The 20,386-nt window shown below is 42.5% G+C and overlaps 1 protein-coding gene across 1 annotated transcript in view; it reads left to right on the top strand.

Annotated features, from left to right (window-relative positions):
• PGM5 (phosphoglucomutase 5) overlaps window positions 1-20,386 on the top strand; it is a 321,381-nt gene that overhangs the window by 53,849 nt on the left and 247,146 nt on the right. Inside the window, exons 2-3 of the mRNA XM_077249087.1 lie at window positions 13,562-13,724; window positions 14,326-14,472. Coding sequence (XP_077105202.1) covers window positions 13,562-13,724; window positions 14,326-14,472 — 310 coding nt within the window. The remainder of the gene's footprint in view (window positions 1-13,561; window positions 13,725-14,325; window positions 14,473-20,386) is intronic.

The raw sequence follows: 20,386 nt of genomic DNA, 5'->3' as shown, positions 1-20,386 counted from the left end.
GAAGAGCGTTGCAAAAGATGACCCCGGGAATGACGTTGAGGCCTTCCTGATGGTTTTCAAGAGCGTGGCAGAAAGGGAGAAATTGCCTCCGGAGCAGTGGGCGGAGGTCCTGGCGCCATATTTAACAGGTGAACCACAGAAGTCCTATTATGACCTGGCCTTGTCGGATGCTAAAGAGTATGCCAAGTTGAAAGCTGAGATCTTGGCATGCTTAGGAGAAACACTGATTGTTAGGGCGCAGCGAGTGCACCACTGGGCTTACTGCAGTGACAAACCTCCCCGGTCCCAAACATTTGACCTCCTACACCTGGTCCAAAAATGGCTGCAACCTGAATCTTCCTCCCCAGCACAGATAGTGGAGAGGGTCGTTATGGACAGGTTAATACACTCCCTGCCAATGCCGATGCAATCCTGGGTTGCCCAGGGAGATCCCCGTAATGCTGATGACCTAGTGAGCCTGGTGGAGAGGTACCAGGCGGTCGAGAGTTACATGGGGAAGCAAGGGGTTGTAGCATCCCCATACTGGGGTTCCCAAAGTGGGGCTGACACCCAAAAGAGGGGAGCTAGAGCCACACTTGGGGGGTGGCCAAGAACACCGGAGTTAGTGTCCAAGGTCCCTTCCCATATTGTAATTTGTTGGAGGTGTCATACCCCTGGCCACATAGCCACCCGTCGTCCCATGACAACCGAACCAATGGACTGCAGCACAGGACGGTGCTGCTTGTATTTTGCATACCCTGCCTGCAGTGCTATCCCTCAAACAGGAGAGGGGCTGCAAGCATGTCCCGTAACAGTAAACTGGGTGCAGGTGACTGGTCTGCTGGGTGTTTGGTAACCCTAGTGAGGGCTACCTGTAAGGAACACCGTGACTGTTAAGGTTAACTGGGTGCACCCGCTGATGTACATGACCTGTGGCACGTGACTGCAGGGGGTGGAACCGGGGACGAAGCAAGCCGCATCACTCCCGGAGAAGACAGCAGAGGATGGCGGGCACCGCCAGAACAAGAGAAGGTCAGGAGAGCCGAGGTGAAAACCGAGAGGTCAGCGAGGCATAGGAGCAAGGTACAAAAGATGAAATCAAATACAGGCCAAGTGTCAGCAACCGGAGAGGGCAGCAAAAGTACCAAGGGGATAGGCAGACGAGTAGTCAGAATGGAGCAGAAGTCAGAAACCAGGCAGAATGAATGAGCAGTACAGAATCAATAGACAACAGCAAAAATGGGGGACAGAACCGAGTCAGTAACAGGATAACACATAAGAGCAGGCACAAGGCACAAGCACACAAGGGTCAATCTACTCAGACGAGGGCAGAAGTATAAACTGACAAAGACCAGAGCACAGATGAGGCCATATAAAGCCATAACACAGCCAGAGAGAAGTTGAAAAGTCTTAACCCCTGAGGTCCAAGCCAAAACTTCCAAACCAACCATGACACTACCATTCCCCATAAGCTGATTCCTGGAAAGAGCGTGGGCATCCACTGTATCCATGGCAAAGCTAAGGACTATTCTGTGGCCCAAGTGGTTATAAACGCAAACTGTGGCACCGAGTCCCATGAGGTCGGTGTAGTCAAGGACCTATTGCACCCTATTATAATAGGATGGGACTTTGTGTTATTTTGGGTCTTGTGGGGAAATGGAAGGATGTTTGGTTGTCCAGACAACAGCCAGGTTGCTCACAAAGAAACCTCATCGCAGGCTGCTGATGATAGGTTTCCATTTTGAGAGCTTGTTAAAGGATGAGGCAGCATCCATTGAAGCCAACGTCCCTGCGCTGGAGGGGCATTTGAAAATGTTACTGTATTAAATGGTGTGCCTCAGGAGCCGAGGGCCGACAGTCGGCTTCCTGTATTTGCTGTAATTGGGGATCTTCTTTATAGAATAACCAAGCCAAGGGGTGAGGTGATAGAGCAGTTACTGGGGCCAAGGCCCTATAGACGCAGGGTGTTACACATGGGTGGTCACCAAGGGGCAGATAAGACCCAGGAGCGCATTCTGCAGAGATTCTACTGGCTGGGGCGTTACAGAGAAATTTTGAACTACTGTTGTTCCTGCTGCATGTGCCAGCTGACCTCTCCAATGTCCCTCTTCCGCAGTCCCCTGGTACCATTGCCCATCATCGAGGTGCCATTTGAGCGAATAGCGACGAACCTGGTGGGACCCCTGGTTAAGTCCTCAAGAGGACATCAATACATATTGGTGCTCCTGGATTATGCTGCCCCAATCCCAGAGGAGGTACCCTTAAGAAATGCCTCTGCCAAGTGTATCTCTAAAGAGCTGGTACATATCTTCTCCCAAACCAGGGACCCCCTTTATATCAAAGGTCATGAGGGAGTTGTGCAAATTTCCCAGCTCAGAACCTCAGTATACCATCCCCAGACTGATGGACTGGTGGAGAGGTTTAACACGATCTTGAAGGCTATGCTGAAGAAAGCAGTGGAGAAAGACGGACGAGACTGGGACTGTCTGCTTCCTTACCTGTTGTTCTCCATCCAGGAAGTTCCCCAAGCTTCCACTGGTTTCTTCCCATTTGAACTGCTCTAGGAATGACACCCTCGAGGGCCCATGGATGTGGCAAAGAAATCCTGGGAGGCTTAAAACACCCTCTATAGAAGCATGGTAGAACATGTCACACAGATGCAAGAGAGCATTGCCAACGTGATGCCCATTGTGAAGGAACACCTCAAGGCTCAGGAAGCCCAGTTTAGGGCGTATAATAGGTCAGCCAGGGTAAGACAGTTCAACCCAGGGGATTGAGAACTTGTGCTGGTGTCCACGGTGGAGATTAAATTCCTGGCCAAGTGGCAGGGTCCCTATGAGGTAGTGGAGAAAGTTGGTGAGGTCAACTACAAAAGTCCACCATCTGGGGAAGCAGAAGCCCTACCAGGTGTACCACGTGTACCTGATCAAACCGTGGCTGGACAGAGAACACCTCAAAGTCCCTGATTTGCGGCTGCTATACAGCTTGAATACATGTGGGGATTTTGTCTGTTTGTTAGGCAATTCCCACATGTATTCAAGCTGTCTAGCAGCCACAAACTGCGTCAATACAAATTAAATCTCCGAACACGCCGAAATACTAGGAGACCACCCAATCATGCTCAGAGAAACTCGAGTAACGAGCAGACTTGCTCATCACTACTGGCCACAAACTCTCTCAAACAAGCAGATCAAGGCATTCCTGGGCATTGTGGGCTATTACTGCTGGTTGTTCCTGAATCATGTTAGCTGCCTCTCTGATTGATCTCCTTAAAGGGACGAAGTTGGCTATGGCTAAGTGGTCTCCAGAAACTGAGACAGCTTTCCAGGAACTGAAGATGGCCCTGTGCAAACAGCCAGTGCTGGTAACACCCGATTTCTCCAAGAAGTTAGTGGTCCAGACGGACGCGTCGGATATCCGGCTGGGTGCTGTCTTATCTAAAGAGGTGAACAAGGACGAGCACCACATAATGTATCTCACCAAACGTTGTCATCCTGCTAGAAAAATTATGCCATAATGAGAAGGAATGTTTAGCCATCAAGTGGGCATTAGACACTCTAAGATATTACCTCTTGGGCAGGAAGTTTAGACTGGTGTAAAACCATGCACCACTGAAGTGGATGAGGGAGAATAAAGAGAATAATGCCCAAGTGACCAGGTGGTACCTAGCACTTCAGGATTTTAACTTCCATGTAGAACATAGGCCAGGGAAACTGCATTGCAATGCTGACGCTCTGTCGAGAGTCCACTGTTTGTTGGCAGAAGGTGCCAAGAACCTGGTTTTGGGTAGAGGAAGAGGGTATGTAAGATGGACGAGTTCTTGAGGGGAGAAACCGTCTCAACGCATTAACCTAACTAACCCTGTGTTGCCCATTCAAAAAACTTAAATCATAATCAAGTTCCTCGCATCATGTTTCTCATACGCTTTATGTATTTAATAGCCCTCTGTATCTATACTGTTATATACGTAGGCTGATTACCGGTTCATGAAGCATTAAATGAAAACCCAATCCTTACACTATGGCTGGTCTGAACAACTAAAGCAATTGTTACCATCCACCTCTCGTGTCTCTCCTTTTTCCTCATAGATTGTAAGCTGGCGAGCAGGGCCCTCATTCCTCTTGGCATCTGTTTTGATCTGTGTTTATTGTTATGCTGTCATGTCTATTGTCTGTACAAATCCCCTCTATAATGTAAAGTGCTGCGGAATATGTTGGCGCTATATAAATAAAAATGTATTATAATTCTTTATTATTAATATAGATATGTCATTGCAGCTGTTAGCTGCGGTGATGTGAGGTCGGAAGCATGCTCCAGTACGTGTAGTGCTGAGAGTTATTTGGCCATTCCATGGCCGGGTTTTACGAGCGGTCATAAGAGATGGGTGGGAATACTGCTCACATATCCCAATCCCAGGGGCGTGGTTTGGCAGATAAAATGGAGGCCGAGTCTGTCATTCAGTGTCTGTGGCTGGAGGTGTGGAGACCTCCAGTGTGTATTATCAAAGACACTGACCTGAGCAGGCAGATCCAATGGGCGATATGGACTATTTACTTGCAGTTTGTGTTCACCTTCAGTGTGTGTTGCTAAAGGCACTGACCTGAGTGGGCGGACCCGCAATACCATATGGACTATTTTTTTTCCTGCTTGTTTTCACTTTGTGCCGGAAATGGCTGTTCGTTTGTTCTTCTATCTAGAGCAGTATATGCAGTTTTAAAAAACTTGCTTGGACATTTCAACAATACCTACCTCAACCGCAGCCAAGTGAGTACAGATCTCTACAATACACACGTGGCCAAAATTGTTGGTACCCCTTGTTTAATGACAGAAAAACCCACAATAGTCACAGAAATAACTTGAATCTGACAAAAGTATTAATAAATAAAAGATCTATGAAAATGAACAAATGAAAGTCAGACATTACTTTTCAAACATGCTTCCACAGAATTTAAAAAACTATTCTGAAGTGGCCTTCTATGAGCCCTGACCTAAATCCTATTGAGCATCTTTGGAAAGAGCTAAAACATGCCGTCTGGAAAAGGCAACCTTCAAACACGAGGCAACTGGAGCAGTTTGCTCTTGAGGAGTGGGCCAAAATACCTGTCAAGAGGTGCAGAAGTCTCGTTAACAGTTACAGATTGCAGATCGTTTGATTGCAGTGATTGCCTCAAAAGGTTGTGCAACAAAATATTAAGTTAAGGGTACCATCATTTCTGTCCAGGCCTATTTCATGAGTTTTATTTTTTTTTAAATTCTGTGGAAAGATGGTTGAAAAGTAATGTCTGACTTTCATTTGTTCATGTTCATAGATCTTTTATTTATTATTACTTTTGTCAGATTCAAGTTATTTCTGTGACCATTGTGGGCTTTTCTGTCATTAAACGAGGGGTACCAACAATTTTGACCATGCGTGTATATATATATAATGTGATAGAGTCACTGGTAATGTAATAGAAGGGAGATATGTTTCACTACCTCTAATGACATGAGTGTTATAAAATCCAGAGTTGTATTACCTCCAGCACAGTAAGTGTTGCGAGGGTTAAGTTATGTTATGGGCTGGTTTTTAAGGGGACATTCATAGAGTGGTTGGGAGCGTGTCCCCCCATATCTCCCCCTATAGAGCTAGCACCACTGTGTGCTGACAGGACCTTGGTGAGGTCACAGTCATGTGATCAGTCACATGGTTGGGGAGTCACATGGTCCAAGCTTAAATGGCTGAAGGAAGAACTTTCAGTGTTCAGTGTGTGGGCCTGGAGAAGGAGCACTGCAGGAGAATGCTCCATGGACTAGAGTACCTGAACCGTGTGTATTCTGTCAGCCGTGAGCGAGAGGGACCCCGCTCACAGAAGGACTGTGTTGCTCTACCACCATTTTGTTTTGTTTTTCTGTTTTGCCCAGTGGGCTGTATTTTCTTTACTATTTCCCTCCTTGGTTTAGGCTGCCTGTAATAAATCAAAGGAAGTTCTTAAAGCCACAGTGTACCCGTCTCTACTTCAGTGTGCAGCCGAGTGAGCCGCTCTACCACAATTATATACAGCTCTGGAAAAAATTAAGAGACCACCACATCAAAACCCTGTCATGGGTAGCCCAATCTCCAGACCTGAACCCCATTGACAACTTCTGGAATGTAATCAAGAGGATGATGGATAATCACAAGCCATCAAACAAAGAAGAACTGCTTAAATTTTTGCACCAGAAACAGTGTGAAAGACTGGTGTAAAGCATGCCAAGACGCATGAAAGCTGTGAATAAAAATCATGGTTGTTCAACACAATATTGATTTCTGAACTCTCCCTGAGTTAAAACATTAGTATTGTTGTTTCTAAATGATTATGAACTTGTTTTCTTTGCATTATTTGAGGTCTGAAAGCTCAAAGGGATATTACTCCTGTATCTGTTTTACCCTACCTGATGTGGTTGGTTCTCTGGTGGTGGGGGTGACTAGATGACCGGTTGGGGGTGACATGACATGCTGGTCTACAGCTCCTTCCCAAAAGGATTACTGTCAGCCTACTCCCAAAAGTTAATGTCCCCACTATCCACCAACCACAATCCTGTGTCAGCTTCTTATGTCACTACATGTGATCTTGTCTGGACAGGATTCAGTGCAATTCTTAGGTCAGGTTGCAGCACAAATCATACGAGTATTTCTCCAGTCTGGGTTTGTCTGACCATAGTCCATCTGTCTTGTCTGGGTCTGGTTTTTTTTTTTCCTTTCACTTTTTAGTTGAGTTTCACAAGAAGAAAATCCCTTATCTCAATCACTCCACCTCTTATCTCATTCAGAGGTTCTCATAGACATACACACATACAAGGCTCACACAGCCTGTCTATTCTGCACTTTGGAATTCAACACAACTCTATATAAATAAAACTGCAGCAGTGTCCACTGACACTCTGAAAACACTTTAAGGCCAAACAACAAAAACCACGGCCTTATACAAAATACAGCTTCATATAATGTACTGCCAATCCAAAATGACCAAAATAACAACACTGCACAGAGTCTATCCCAGCTCTTGTATTACACACACTAAACAAATACACAACCAATTAGGATATTGACAAATAATACAGATAACAATTATCATCTTATAACTCTATTATTCAACTCTCATACGGACATAAACAGACAAAACAAACACAAAACTCACTGGTGATGTGTGGATTCTTTGAACCGTGTTTACAGCCTTTACCCAGAGGTATGGAGAAATCCGGAAAAGAGAGATTGCAGGTGCAAACAGATTGTAAGAATAACGTTTCTCACCTTGCTGCAGCTGTTGTTTGCATTATCCAATCTCTCTGGAAGCTCCCACATACGGATTCCGAATAAGGCGGCTGGTTACACGGTCCCCGTTCGGGCGCCAAACTGTCGTAGCTGTTTTCATTCTGACCCAAATGTCAGCTGACAGATCACCAGTGAGTCCTAATTGTGGATTTACGCCCTTAGTTGACAAGTGCTTGGAGACAAAAGACACCTCACACGTATTCCGTGAGCAAGTCACTTTTATCTGATATATAAAAAGCCAAAGCAATGTTTTATACCATTTACATCCAATGCATTTCAATGTAACTCATGTAGCCCCCACCATCACCCAGGGTCATATTCTATTTACCATAGCTCAGAACATATTGTAACTGACTATTGAGAACATACATGATAAGAAGTGTAGTCTCCTTGGAGAGGAGACCATCAGACTACTGAGTCAACAGATTCTAGTAATTCTAACACTTAAAGGTAAAAGGCACTTAAAGGCAAGGCAGTTAAAGGCAAACTATTAACCCTTCTATAACAGTTTTTATAAAATTTTGACCATTTTTCTTTGTCAGAAAAAAATACAAAATTTATTGCTTGGAAATTCGGAGACGTTGTCAGAAGTTTATAGAATAAAAGACAAATTTACATTTTACTCAAAAATGTAAATTTAATAGACCAATAGACCAACCTCAATGAGGGACGTGGAGAACAGACTCCAACGTGCGTATCGCAATGTTGCTTTCTCGGGGGGGGGGATGTGGGTTGAGGTTGGTCTATTATGGGTGCTCTTTCTTTACCACTTTCATTATGATTTATTGCACATTACCTATGGGTCTGTATTTTGCTACAATTTGAGTCAATTAAACCGCTTCTACTTATGACTATATGAATTGTTGGGCTTTGTTCTATATGATTACTCTCATCTGGATGCCTGTCTGCACTATGCACTTGTCACTTTATATTTTGGGGCCCTTATGAATTGTTACAGTTAATCTTTCAATAGCTGCTACCATTTGTATCTTTTTTTTTAATTATATGTATATATATATATTTATATATATATATATATATATATATATATATATATATAGTCATTAATTCAGCTGCTTCCTATAGGAATTATATGTGCATATTTACATGTCTGTGGTCTAATTATACCTTTTTAATTATACCAATTGTGTTTGGACGTGGCACCAAGGTGTCACTATACCCTTCTCCTTTTTTGTTTCTATTTATTTATTTATTTATTTTTATGATGATAAAATAGTTTTGATATAATCATCAATAACATTTCTATTTTTAATATTGAGAACACATAGAGTAAAGCGGCAACACTCACCATCCTTGTTTGTTGGTCTGAGTCCTTTATTGAAAAATGCAAAACAACACCAACAGCATCTTCACGGCTCGGGATAGTGCAGGAGGAAAGGAGATGAGCAGGATGTGACGACGGCCGTTTCTTTGCTTTCTTTCCCGGTTTTTAATATGTTTTTATATCATGCACATGTTGTATTTTGTCTTCGGGTGGAGGGGATGGGCGTGGGGTGGGAGGGGTTTTCACTCATACCCACCTATTTATGTTACGCCACTTCCCAACACCGTAGACCCGTGGAAGCGCTGCTGTCGGCGCGAAACGGCCGTCGTCACATCCTGCTCACCTCCTTTCCTCCTGCCCTATCCCGAGCCGTGAAGATGCTGTTGGTGTTGTTTTGCATTTTTCAATAAAGGACTCAGACCAACAAACAAGGATGGTGAGTGTTGCCGCTTTACTCTATATGTTCTCATTAGTTATACACTTGTTTCAAGCGAGCACCTCTGCCTTGATGCCAGGCTCTCCGTACACACATTGAATGGACCGCAGTCAGCCCTGGGTCACGTAACGGCTGTGCAGCTCTGTTTTTTTCTTTTTGATCACTATTTTTAATATTGCTCTGAGATCCATTTTCTGCTTTTTTGGTTTGATGTTGATGCTTTTATGGATGAGCTTATAATATATGGCCCTTTTTTCTAGAAAAAAACTCTGGCAGCGGCATTTAACATGAGCTGGCTTGGTGGTGCGTCATTCCATGCCAAAAAATAATTTAAAAAAAACTGCACATAATTTCTATAGTTGTAATCGTACTGATGAGCAGAATCATAATGTGAGGTAATTCTTACCACAAAATGTACAGCGTAAGGACAATTCCCAAAAATGTGTTAGAATCGCATTTTTTTTCACAATTTCCAGTACACTGTTGTAAAATGAATGGAGTCATTTAAAATGTACAACTCGTTTCACAAAAACATGCCCTTACATTTGGACAGAAAAATAAAAAACTTATGTTGCTGGGAAGAAGGTGAGGAAAAACAAATGCAAAAACGGATATTGGGTGCATCGTGAGGGGTTAAAAAAGAGCAAACTGTGTCCACATGCTTTTACGATATTGTAAAGGACTCCATTGTTTAGCCCACTCTGAGTCTTCAACAGTGTGTGAAATGGCACCAATCTTTGCAACTTGAATTGCGGAGTGTTTGATTTTGCAGGTCCTGCGAATTTCAGGAAATTCAACTCGAAGTCGATCCACTGCAGATCAATCCGTTCATCTCTAACTCATAGAATCATAGAATGTTAGTGTTGGAAGGAACCTTCAACACTGTGACATCCCTTTAGATATTTATAGACCGCTATTAGATCTCCTTTTCTTATTTTTTTGCAAGCTAAACATTCCCAGATCCATCAATCATTCCTCGTAGGTCATAGTTTGCAGTCTGCTCACCATCCTGGTAACTCTTCTCTGAACTTGCTCCAGTTTTTCAATGTCTTTTTTAAAATGTGGTGCCCAGAACTAGACACAGTATTCCAGATGAGGAATGAGGGATAAGTACTTCACGTGATTTAGGCTACTTTCACACTAGCGTTAACTGCAATACGTCGCAAATGCGTCGTTTTGCCGAAAATACGCATCCAGCAAAAGTTCTTGCTGGATACGTTTTTTCGTCATAGACTAACATTAGCGACGCATTTGCGACGCATTGCCAAACGTCGCGTCCGTTTTGCGACGCTTGAGCGTGTGGTAGCGGACCGTCGGGAGAAAAAAACGTTACATGTAACGCCCCCACCTCCCCGCACTTCCCCGCACCTCACAATGGGGCAGCGGATGCATGGGAAAAATGCATCCGCTGCCCCCGTTGTGCGGCGGAGACCACGCTAGCGTCGGGAACGTCGGCCCGACGCACAGCGACGGGTTGTTCCCGACGCTAGTGTGAAAGTAGCCTTAGTTTCTATGCTTCTCTGAATACATCGCAGAACTGTGTTTGCCTTTTTTGCTGCTGCATTATACTGTTGACTCATGTGCAGTCTGTTATCTATTAGGATACTCAAGTCTTTTTCACAGGTAATTATTGTGATATTGTACTTATGTAGCACCAAGGTTTTTCTATCCAGTCAACAAAGAACCCCAAATGGTTATTTTTTGAGTATTTACTATACACAAATGACATGTACACTACTAAATAAACTAATATGATTACCTACGCTATGCAGTTTTAAAGAAATACTGGAAACCCTTACTGAATGGATTATGAAACATCAGTGTGTGAGTTAAAATAAAGTCCACCACCAAGTTAAAAAATGAATAATTTCTGCTATTGAAACAGAAGCAATAAGAAGTTACAATCTATCTTTGCAGAATAGATGAGGACTTACAGATCTGTAAGGATTGAAATGTTGAAACTCCTACCAATGTCCACAAAGGAAACTTCTGTCTCCTGTCTAATTTGAGCAGTAGTTTGCACGCTCAATCACTGCTCCATTCATTCTTTCTGAGGCTGCCATAATGAATCTCGCTATGCTACACTATTTCCACAAATCCCGTTGAATTCAATGCGAGTTACAGAAATAGGGTAGCTTATTCATTGCCCCATAACTGAGTTATTCCTATCCCATTCATGAGAGACAGAGCTGGAAATACCACTTCAACATATTATTCTTCTTATATTATTATTAATTTCACTTATTGAAACTTTAGCAGAACATAAAGATTACCGATAAGTAAATAGTTGCAGCATACATATTGGTATGGAAGTTAATAAACAGTATATGAATTTACAACATAATGAACTTCACACATTAATAAGCCTACCTGTAAAATAACATACTATTCAATTTACAGTAGTCAGAAAAGCTACTTTTAAACAATTGTTTTATATCCTGTTATTTAGACACTACTTTATATTGATATAACAAGATAATCATTAAAGGGACTCTGTCACCTGAATTTGGAGGGAACAATTTTCAGCCATAGGGGCGGGGTTTTCGGGTGTTTGATTCACCCTTTCCTTACCCGCTGGCTGCAATATTGGATTGAAGTTCATTCTCTGTCCTCCGTAGTACATGCCTGCACAAGGCAATCTTGCCTTACGCAGGCGTGTACTATGGAGGACAGAGAATGAACTTCAATCCAATATTGCAGCCAGCATGCAGCCAGCGGGTAAGGCAAGGGTGAATCAAACACCCGAAAACCCCGCCCCTATGGCTGAAAATTGTTCCCTCCAAATTCAGGTGACAGAGTCCCTTTAACATTCTATTGCCCTTTCTTTCAACAAATTCTGAATAACTTAATAGTACCAGTGAATATAAGAAACATTGTAATGTATCTTATCAGAAAAAAATATGCTTCTTTTTCCACATATGATCCACATTTCCTCCTTTCCCCTGTCCCTCATGCTACACCCTAATGGAAGCTGGATGGATCTCATTAGAAGTCAATGGAGTCTACCTTGTAAAAAATATGTCCTTTACATGAATGCCATTAAAGGGGTTTATTATAAGTTTGCCACAACAGGGAGGGGCCAGAATACCGTAGCGTCTGATTTGACGTACTCCAGCATTGATTAGAAGCACTTTTTCATTCATATTAAATGGTGAAGGTTTCTGTTGACAGTGCAGGGGTTAAACTGTTCAGCTCAGAGTCTTAGCAGCTTTCCTGCTTGGATGACCTCAGCTGTTCAGTATTGGCCACTTCCCTCTCCTATATATACTTGCCTCTGGCAATCTGGTCGCAGAGTTGTGACAAAGGGTTTTCTAGTACAGGCATACTTTCAGTGATGAATCCTAACAGTGTGCAATATACACATTGTGAGGATTCCTCTCTTTGTTTTACAGTTCGAATTCTTGCTATGTGACTGTAACGATGCTAGTGGTGGTAGCCATGGGAGAGTGTCATGAGTCCGACACCCCAGAGTTCTAAGTGTGTGTATGTTTGCTGGCAGTATTGCTATTGGTACCTTCACCTCTAGGCTGGTCCCGTTCACTCCTCACCAGGTCCATTAGACTTCAAAGCAAGGACACCAGGCATGTTATTAAAAACAAGGTACTCTTTACTTGGCCACACACTAAAGTACACAAGGCAGCAGGCAGTACACATTGCAACTTTTCTGAGTCATAAAGAGGTACATTATTATCAGTTTAGGGCAACTGCCCTTTACATGTGAATGGTAAACAAGCAGAGCAAATCAGATAAACCTCCATCTTCCCGATGCTGGGACACACGGGTAGATATGTTACGCTGTGAACCCTGCACCCAAACAGCAGTCTGGGCTCAGTTAACAAGGGCTTCTCTTAGAGCCACATCTCTCTATTGTCTCCTCAACTGGGCAGGACCCTTCTCTACAGGGCTTTTGTCCCTGTTGTCTGTTGATGGGCAGACTTAACCTTTCACCAACTTCTGTACAAAAGCAAAGAGGAAGACAGTGAAGTCTCATGGCCTTTGATTACTACTGCAGCCCACAGGGAAATTAACACTAGTTTACCAGAGGAAACTATATTTCACACATTTAAATTAAACTCATAAGTGTCTTCAGCGGAGGGGGTATGACAGCTTGAAGACCCACCATAGTGATACTTACTATAGGGCTGAGTAGGTTGTCAATGCCTATGGAGAAGGAGAATAAACCTCTTAAACCCACCCCTATGAATTGCATGGGCTGCCACAAAGATATCCATGGCCTTTAAGATATCAAAAACATAGATGGATTAGTAACAAAGATATACATTTGCAGTATATTATAGTGCTGAAAACAATGATTCCTAACAAAAATGAAACTGATATCAAATGGCATAGCTCAACTATAAAAAGTTTCATTAAGGGAACATAGGTCATAATCCATGGTGCCAGATAGACCAGCATAAAAATGCATGAAGTATATTCTAAAATTCTATATAATAATAATAATAAAAATAATAATAAATATTAATGGAAAAAGTACACTGCTATCTCATTTTACTGTGTATATTTCACAATTGGACCGTTGATTATTTCTTTCTTTCCTTATTGCTTGTAGATTGGCCGCTTGGTTATTGGTCAGAATGGATTGCTGTCTACTCCGGCTGTGTCCTGCATAATTAGAAAAATTAAGGCAATCGGAGGAATTGTTTTAACAGCAAGCCACAATCCAGGAGGGCCTGGTGGAGATTTTGGAATCAAGTTCAATGTTGCCAATGGAGGTAACGACACAAAAAAATATCTAAAATAAAGCTATATTAAAAAAGTTAAGTTATTATGATAAAAATCTAATTCTATTCAAAGGTGGAGTATTACTTTAAAGATTTTTAACAAAAGACACTCCGCATAAGTATTTCATTGATGCGGAAAGTAAAAATGGGAATAGATCTCAGAATGCATAATTTCCAACATTATTTAATATTGAAGCAATTGTTCCCTTCTTTTAATAAATGAAGTCTTTTCTAGATGAAGACATTTATGTAATTTAAACATTTCCTCTAGAAACCTCAAATACAATTTTATAATTTTATTTTTGCAGATCATTAAAAATCCATTGTTAAACTGCACATATAAAACTGCCACCTTATATCTTTAGTTTAATAAATCCTCAAAATATTGTTCCAAGCAGATATTTCTTTATAGCCCTGAATCCAGATGTTGTCGACTGCACCCAGTGCTTTTCATCCAATTCTGTCACTAGACCTTGACAGTCTCAATTGCTACAGTAGCTGTTAAATTACAATCTGCATCTGCTTCTTGTCTGTGTGTGTATTTTATCATTCAGAAACTTGTACTTTTACTTGTTTTGCTATTCTGTTTTAGGTCCAGCTCCAGATGCGGTTACGGATAAGATTTATCAGATCAGTAAAACTATTGAGGAGTATGCCATTTGTCCAGACCTGCGGATTGACCTGTCAAGATCAGGGAGGCAGGAATTTGACTTGGAGAATAAGTTCAAGCCATTTAGGGGTAATAATGATTTACTCATTACTACGTGTTGTGTTAAGATGTTTAAGATGTTGAGTTTTTACTATACTCTTTGTTGCTATTGTGAAATGTTTTTAATGCTAAGACACATTAACATAAAATGTAAAATGAATCTCTAGAGATCAGACTAACAACAAATAATAGTTTTAGTTATATAGTGGATATAAAAAGTCTATACACCGTGGTTAAAATGCCAGTTTTTTGTCATTCAACAAAATCATAACAAGAAGAATCTTTTCAGAACTTTTGTAATAATTAATTTTATGAATTACCGTAGATACTTGAGTATAAGCTGACCCGAGTATAAGCCGAGACCCCTAATTTTGCCACAAAAAACTGGGAAAACGTATTGACTCGAGTATAAGCCTAGGGTGGAAAATGCAGTAGCTACTGGTAAATTTCAAAAATAAAAATAGATACCAATAAAAGTAAAATTAATGGAGACATCAGTAGGTTAAGTGTTTTTGAATATCCATATTGAATCAGGAGCCCCATGTAATGCTGCATAAAAGGTTAATGATAGCCCCATAAGATGCTCCATAGAATATTATGCCCCATATAATGCTGCACAAAGGTTGATGACCCCATAAGATGCTCCATAGAATATTATAGAAACTTGATTCCAGCTCACCCAGTTGCTCTATGCTCATCCACCTCGGGCTCAGACACCGGCCTCGCCCTGGCCTCACATCAAGGAAAATGGAAAAAATTGGAGTCCGGCTTAACAGGACTGGATTTTCCTTTTCTTTTTATTTTTCAAAAGAAAATATAATGCATACAAAAAAAAAATGTACATGGTCGACATGACCCAGTTGACACGTTTCAACTGCACTAGGCAGTCTTACTCATGACCATGTGACTGCTGAACACAGGAAGAGCTGCGGGTGCTGGAGACCATTGGAGAAGCAGGGCAGTGCAGAGACCGTGCCGGGAGCTGGTGAATATGATGTGACAGCTGCCACTCCCCCTTCCCCGGCGACCCCCTGGGACAATGACTTGAGTATAAGCCAAGAGGGGCACTTTTAGCCTAAAAAAATGGGCTGAAAATCTCGGCTTATACTCGAGTATATGCGGTACTTGGGTGATAGGGACATTAGATGCTGAAAGTTAACAGGTTTATTGTGTATTGAGGAAACATTGGGATATACTACTAGCAGACTCAGACTTAAAAGAGTTAATATCACTAACACCAAGTGTGACCTATAGAAAAGGACAGTCATTAAAGGATCACCTGGATCATAGTCTGTATGAGAAACCGTCATCCATGTGAACTTGGTTAGATAGAAACGTGTGTGTTTTTTTTCCATTGTGGCAGTTTAAGTTAATTTTCAAGCTGCGTCTGCAGGAAAAGTTTTTCATTCGCGATTTTGCGAACTGTAAGTCCGAAAGGCTGATCTATATGGCTACCAGCATCTGCCCGTATAACTGTGTTTGAAAGACAACAATAGAATTGAGAACATGAGTGGGTGAATATTTAGGTGACGTATGACACATTTTGTGTCATAGAGGGGTTTAGAAAGAACATTAGGATGGTTGACCACAACAGATGCATATGTACAAAAGAAAGTCAATGTATTTTTAAAATTAATTGTGTGTCCTCAAAGGGATTAAATAAACAGCTGTCGTATGCACCCTTCCTTTAGGTCCGATAATGATGTCTGATTCATCTAATTTAGCTGATTAAAGCGAACCTGTCAGCAGGATTTTGCTAAGTAACCTACAAAAATTGTCAGGTTGGCAGTGTTATACTGATTACAATGATACCTGGGGTGAAGAAATCCGTCCTGTGCTTCTTGTGTAACCAGTGTTAGAAGTTTTCAGTTAATGAGATGCTCATGCTTCTGGGCAGGACTGTAGGCAGAGTCTTACCTTCCTGCTCTAAGCCAGAGAAACCAAGGAAAGACTTGCCCACAGGCCGCCCCGAAGCACAGTCTGTCTCCATGAGGAAATGCAGGTCTTTCCTTGGTTTCTCTATCCTAGAGCACTAAGATAAGTCCTGCCCAGGAGCACGTGCATATCATTAACTGAAAAGTTCTAACACTGCTTATACAAGAACTGCAAGATGGATTTCTTCCCCCTAGGTATAATTTTAATCAGTATAACAGCGGCAACCTGACAATGCCTGTAGATTACTTAGCAAAATCCTGCTGACATGTTCGCTTTAAGGGATTTTTGTCTTTTTATCTTTATATTGCTGATAATTAAGTTTGCTGTGCTAACAGATTATCCATTTGTGGGATACCCCTATCATATGTTATTTATTTATCATAACACATATGGGTTATGAGGGCTTGAATCCCTCCTCTAACTGCTCCTCCCTCCTTTTTATGCACAAGTGCTTCTCACAAAATTAGAATATCATCAAAAAGTTAATTTATTTCAGGTCTTCAATACAAAAAGTGAAACTCATATATTATATAGAGTCATTACAAACAGAGTGAACTATTTTAAATTTTTATTTCTGTTAATATTGATGACTCTGGCTTACAACCAATGAAAATCCAAAATTCATTATCTCAGTAAATTAGAATACTTTATACCACCAGCTAGCTTGAAAAATGAATTTAAAATCCAAAATGTGGCCAACTGAAATATATGTTCAATAAATGCACTCAATACTTGGCCAGGGCTCCTTTTGCATCAACTACTGCATCGATGCAGTGTGGCATGGAGGCTATCAGCCTGTGGCACTGCTGAGGTGTTATGGAAGCCCAGGTTGCTTTGTTAACAGCCTTCAGCTCGTCTGCATTGTTGGGTCTGGGGTCTCTCATCTTCCTCTTGACAATACCCCATAGATTCTCTATGGGGTTAAGGTCAGGCGAGTTTGCTGGCCAATCAAGCACAGTGATACTGTTGTTTTTAAACCAGGTATTGGTACTTTTGGCAGTGTGAACAGGTGCCAAGTTCTGTAGGAGAATTAAATTTCCATCTCCAAAAAGCTTGTCGGCAGAGGGAAGCATGAAGTGCTCTAAAATTTCCTGGTAGACGGCTGTGCTGACTTTGGTCTTGATAAAACACAGTGGACCTACACCAGCAGATGACATGGCTCCCCAAACCATCACTGATTGTGGAAACTTCACACTAGACCTCAAGCAACTTGGATTGTGGCCTCTTCACTCTTCCGTCTGGGACCTTGATTTCCAAATGAAATGTAAAATTTACTTTCATCTGAAAATAAAACATTGGACCACTGAGCAACAGTCCAGTTCTTTTTCTCCTTATCCCAGGTAAGACGCTTCTGGCTTTGTCTATTGGTCAAGAGTGGCTTGACACAAGGAATGCGACACTTGTAGCCCATGTCCTGTATACATCTGTGTGTGGTGGCTCTTAAAGCAGTGACTCCAGCAGCAGTCTACTCCTTGTGAATCTCCCCCAAATTTTTGAATGGCCTTTTTTTAACAATTCTTTTAAGGCTGCGGTTATCCTGGTTGCTTGTGCACCTTTTCCTGCCACACTTTTTCCTGCCACTCAACTTTCCATTAATATGCTTGGATACAGCACTCTCTGAACAGCCAGCTTCTTTAGCAATTACCTTTTTTTAACTTACCCTCCTGTGGAGTGTGTCAATGACTGCCTTCTGGACATCTGTCAAGTCAGCAGTCTTCCCCATGATTGTGGAGCCTACAGAAAGAGACTAAGGGACCTTTTTAAATGCTTAGGAAGTGTCACGCCGTTTACGGCGATAAAGGGGCAGGACGGCATACTGGGACCCGCACCTGTCCCTGCCACTATAAAGGGGCCCTGGCTTACCCTTATCTCAGGGGTACCTATAATGGTTAGGAGGCCTGAGCCACCAGCATATCCCTGTCTCCTGTGCAGGCCCTATCAGTGGCCCCCTCTCCCCCCCAGGGAGGATGACTGCACCAGTGTATTAATATGACAAGTAAACAGGGTATGCAGACAAGGTAACTAAAATCTCAAACTCACCAAATGCTCACACAGCCACAGAGGAAACACAGAGAAGGGAAGAGGGGGGAAAAAAACTAGGAAGGAAAACAGGTTTAACATGCAACCAAAACAGAAGACAACAATCTCTGTAGATAAACCTCCAAGCTCCTAACACCACGCTCCTTACCACTTCAAGCCAGGCAGTAGAACTGATCACTGACAACAGTTGTAGTCAAAGCTGAGTCTATATAGGAGAGGAGATTACAAAAACCAATTCAGCTGAGAGACCAAGCTCTCAGCAACTTCAGCAACAAGGTTTAACTCCTGCCCTGCTGGCACAAGACAGCCAGGTCAGAATTCAGGAGAAGAGCTTCTGTTCACCATGTGTGAACGAGGCCCAGAGCGTTGCGGTTCTCTGGAACCTCTCTGTCACGGTAGCCCCGTGACAGTACACCCCTTCTACGAGGGACCTCCGGAACCTCAGGACCAGGTTTCTCAGGATGAGCTGTATGAAATGCCTGGACTAACCTAACCGCATGGACATTGGCTGCAGGTACCCACATCCTCTCCTCAGGACCGTACCCTTTCCAATGTACTAGATACTGTAGAGACCGGCGAACAAATCGAGAATCCCTGGCTATCTGGAACTCGAGATTTCCATCAACAAGGACCGGAGAGGGAGGTGAAGGTGATGGATTAGGTGACGCCACAAACCTCTTGAGTAAGGAGCGATGAAAACATTATGGATTCTAAACGACTGAGGTGAAGCCAGCCGAAATGCAACAGGATTGACGACGGCCACAATCCTATAAGGGCCAATAAACCTAGGGCCCAATTTCCATGAGGGAACTCTCAGTTTAATATTCTTTGAGGACAACCAAACCCAATCACCCACACATAGGTCCGGACCTTCCATACGTCTCCGATCAGCCGCATTCTTATATCTGGAACTCATCCTCTTTAATTTATCAAGAACCCCTTGCCATACGGACATGATAGATGAAGAAAACCTCTCCTCTTCAGGCACCCCTGAGGAATCCTTCCTATTAAATGAACTGAATTGAGGATGAAAACCATATGCCCCGAAAAATGGGGACTTGCCAGTAGACTCATGAGTACGGTTGTTTATTGCAAACTCTGCAAACGGTAAGTACTTAACCCAGTCCTCCTGATTTTCTGAAATGAAACACCTGAGATAAGTTTCAAGATTTTGATTTACACGTTCTGTCTGACCATTGGATTGAGGATGAAAAGCTGAAGAAAACGACAAATGAATCCCCAGCCGGTTGCAAAAAGCCCTCCAAAACTTAGAAATAGACTGCACCCTACGGTCTGACACAATATCTGAAGGAACACCATGCAATCTCACAACCTCCTTGATAAAGATCTGTGCCAGAGTCTTGGCATTAGGTAACGCGGGAAGGGCTAAATCTGTCAACTACGGCTAAAATAACTGTATTACCCTCAGAAACCGGTAAGTCGGTGATGAAGTCTATTGACAAATGGGTCCAAGGTCTATTGGGAATCTCCAGAGGTTGGAGAGACCCAGACGGGCAAGTACGAGGGGTGTTGGAACACGCACACACTGCAGGCAGCAACATATTCCTGTACATCATGATTTACCCCAGACCACCAAAAACGCCGAGCGAGAAGGTCCGTGGTAACTTTACTTCCAGGGTGTCCGGCCAAAACCGAATCATGATGTTCATTGATGACCCTAAGACGAAGATTAGCAGGAACATAAAGTTTACCTGAAGGACAGGCTGCTGGCGCATCCCCCTGCGCCTCTACCACCTCTCTCTCAAGATCCAAATAAATTGCGCCAACAATTACACCCTTCTGCAGTATAGGACCTGGCTCACAATTATCTCCACCCCCTGAAAACAACGGGATAACGCATCAGCCTTGACATTCTTGCTTCCTGGCCTATACGTAATGTAGAAATTGAACCTCGCGAAGAACAGAGACCACCTAGCTTGCCTAGGTGTGAGACGCTTCGCAGACTCTA

The sequence above is a fragment of the Ranitomeya variabilis genome, chromosome 1 (assembly GCF_051348905.1).
Source record: "Ranitomeya variabilis isolate aRanVar5 chromosome 1, aRanVar5.hap1, whole genome shotgun sequence".
Classification (NCBI taxonomy): Eukaryota; Metazoa; Chordata; class Amphibia; order Anura; family Dendrobatidae; genus Ranitomeya; species Ranitomeya variabilis.
Note: the sequence above shows the minus strand (reverse complement) of the source record. Positions and strands in the feature narration are given on the sequence as shown.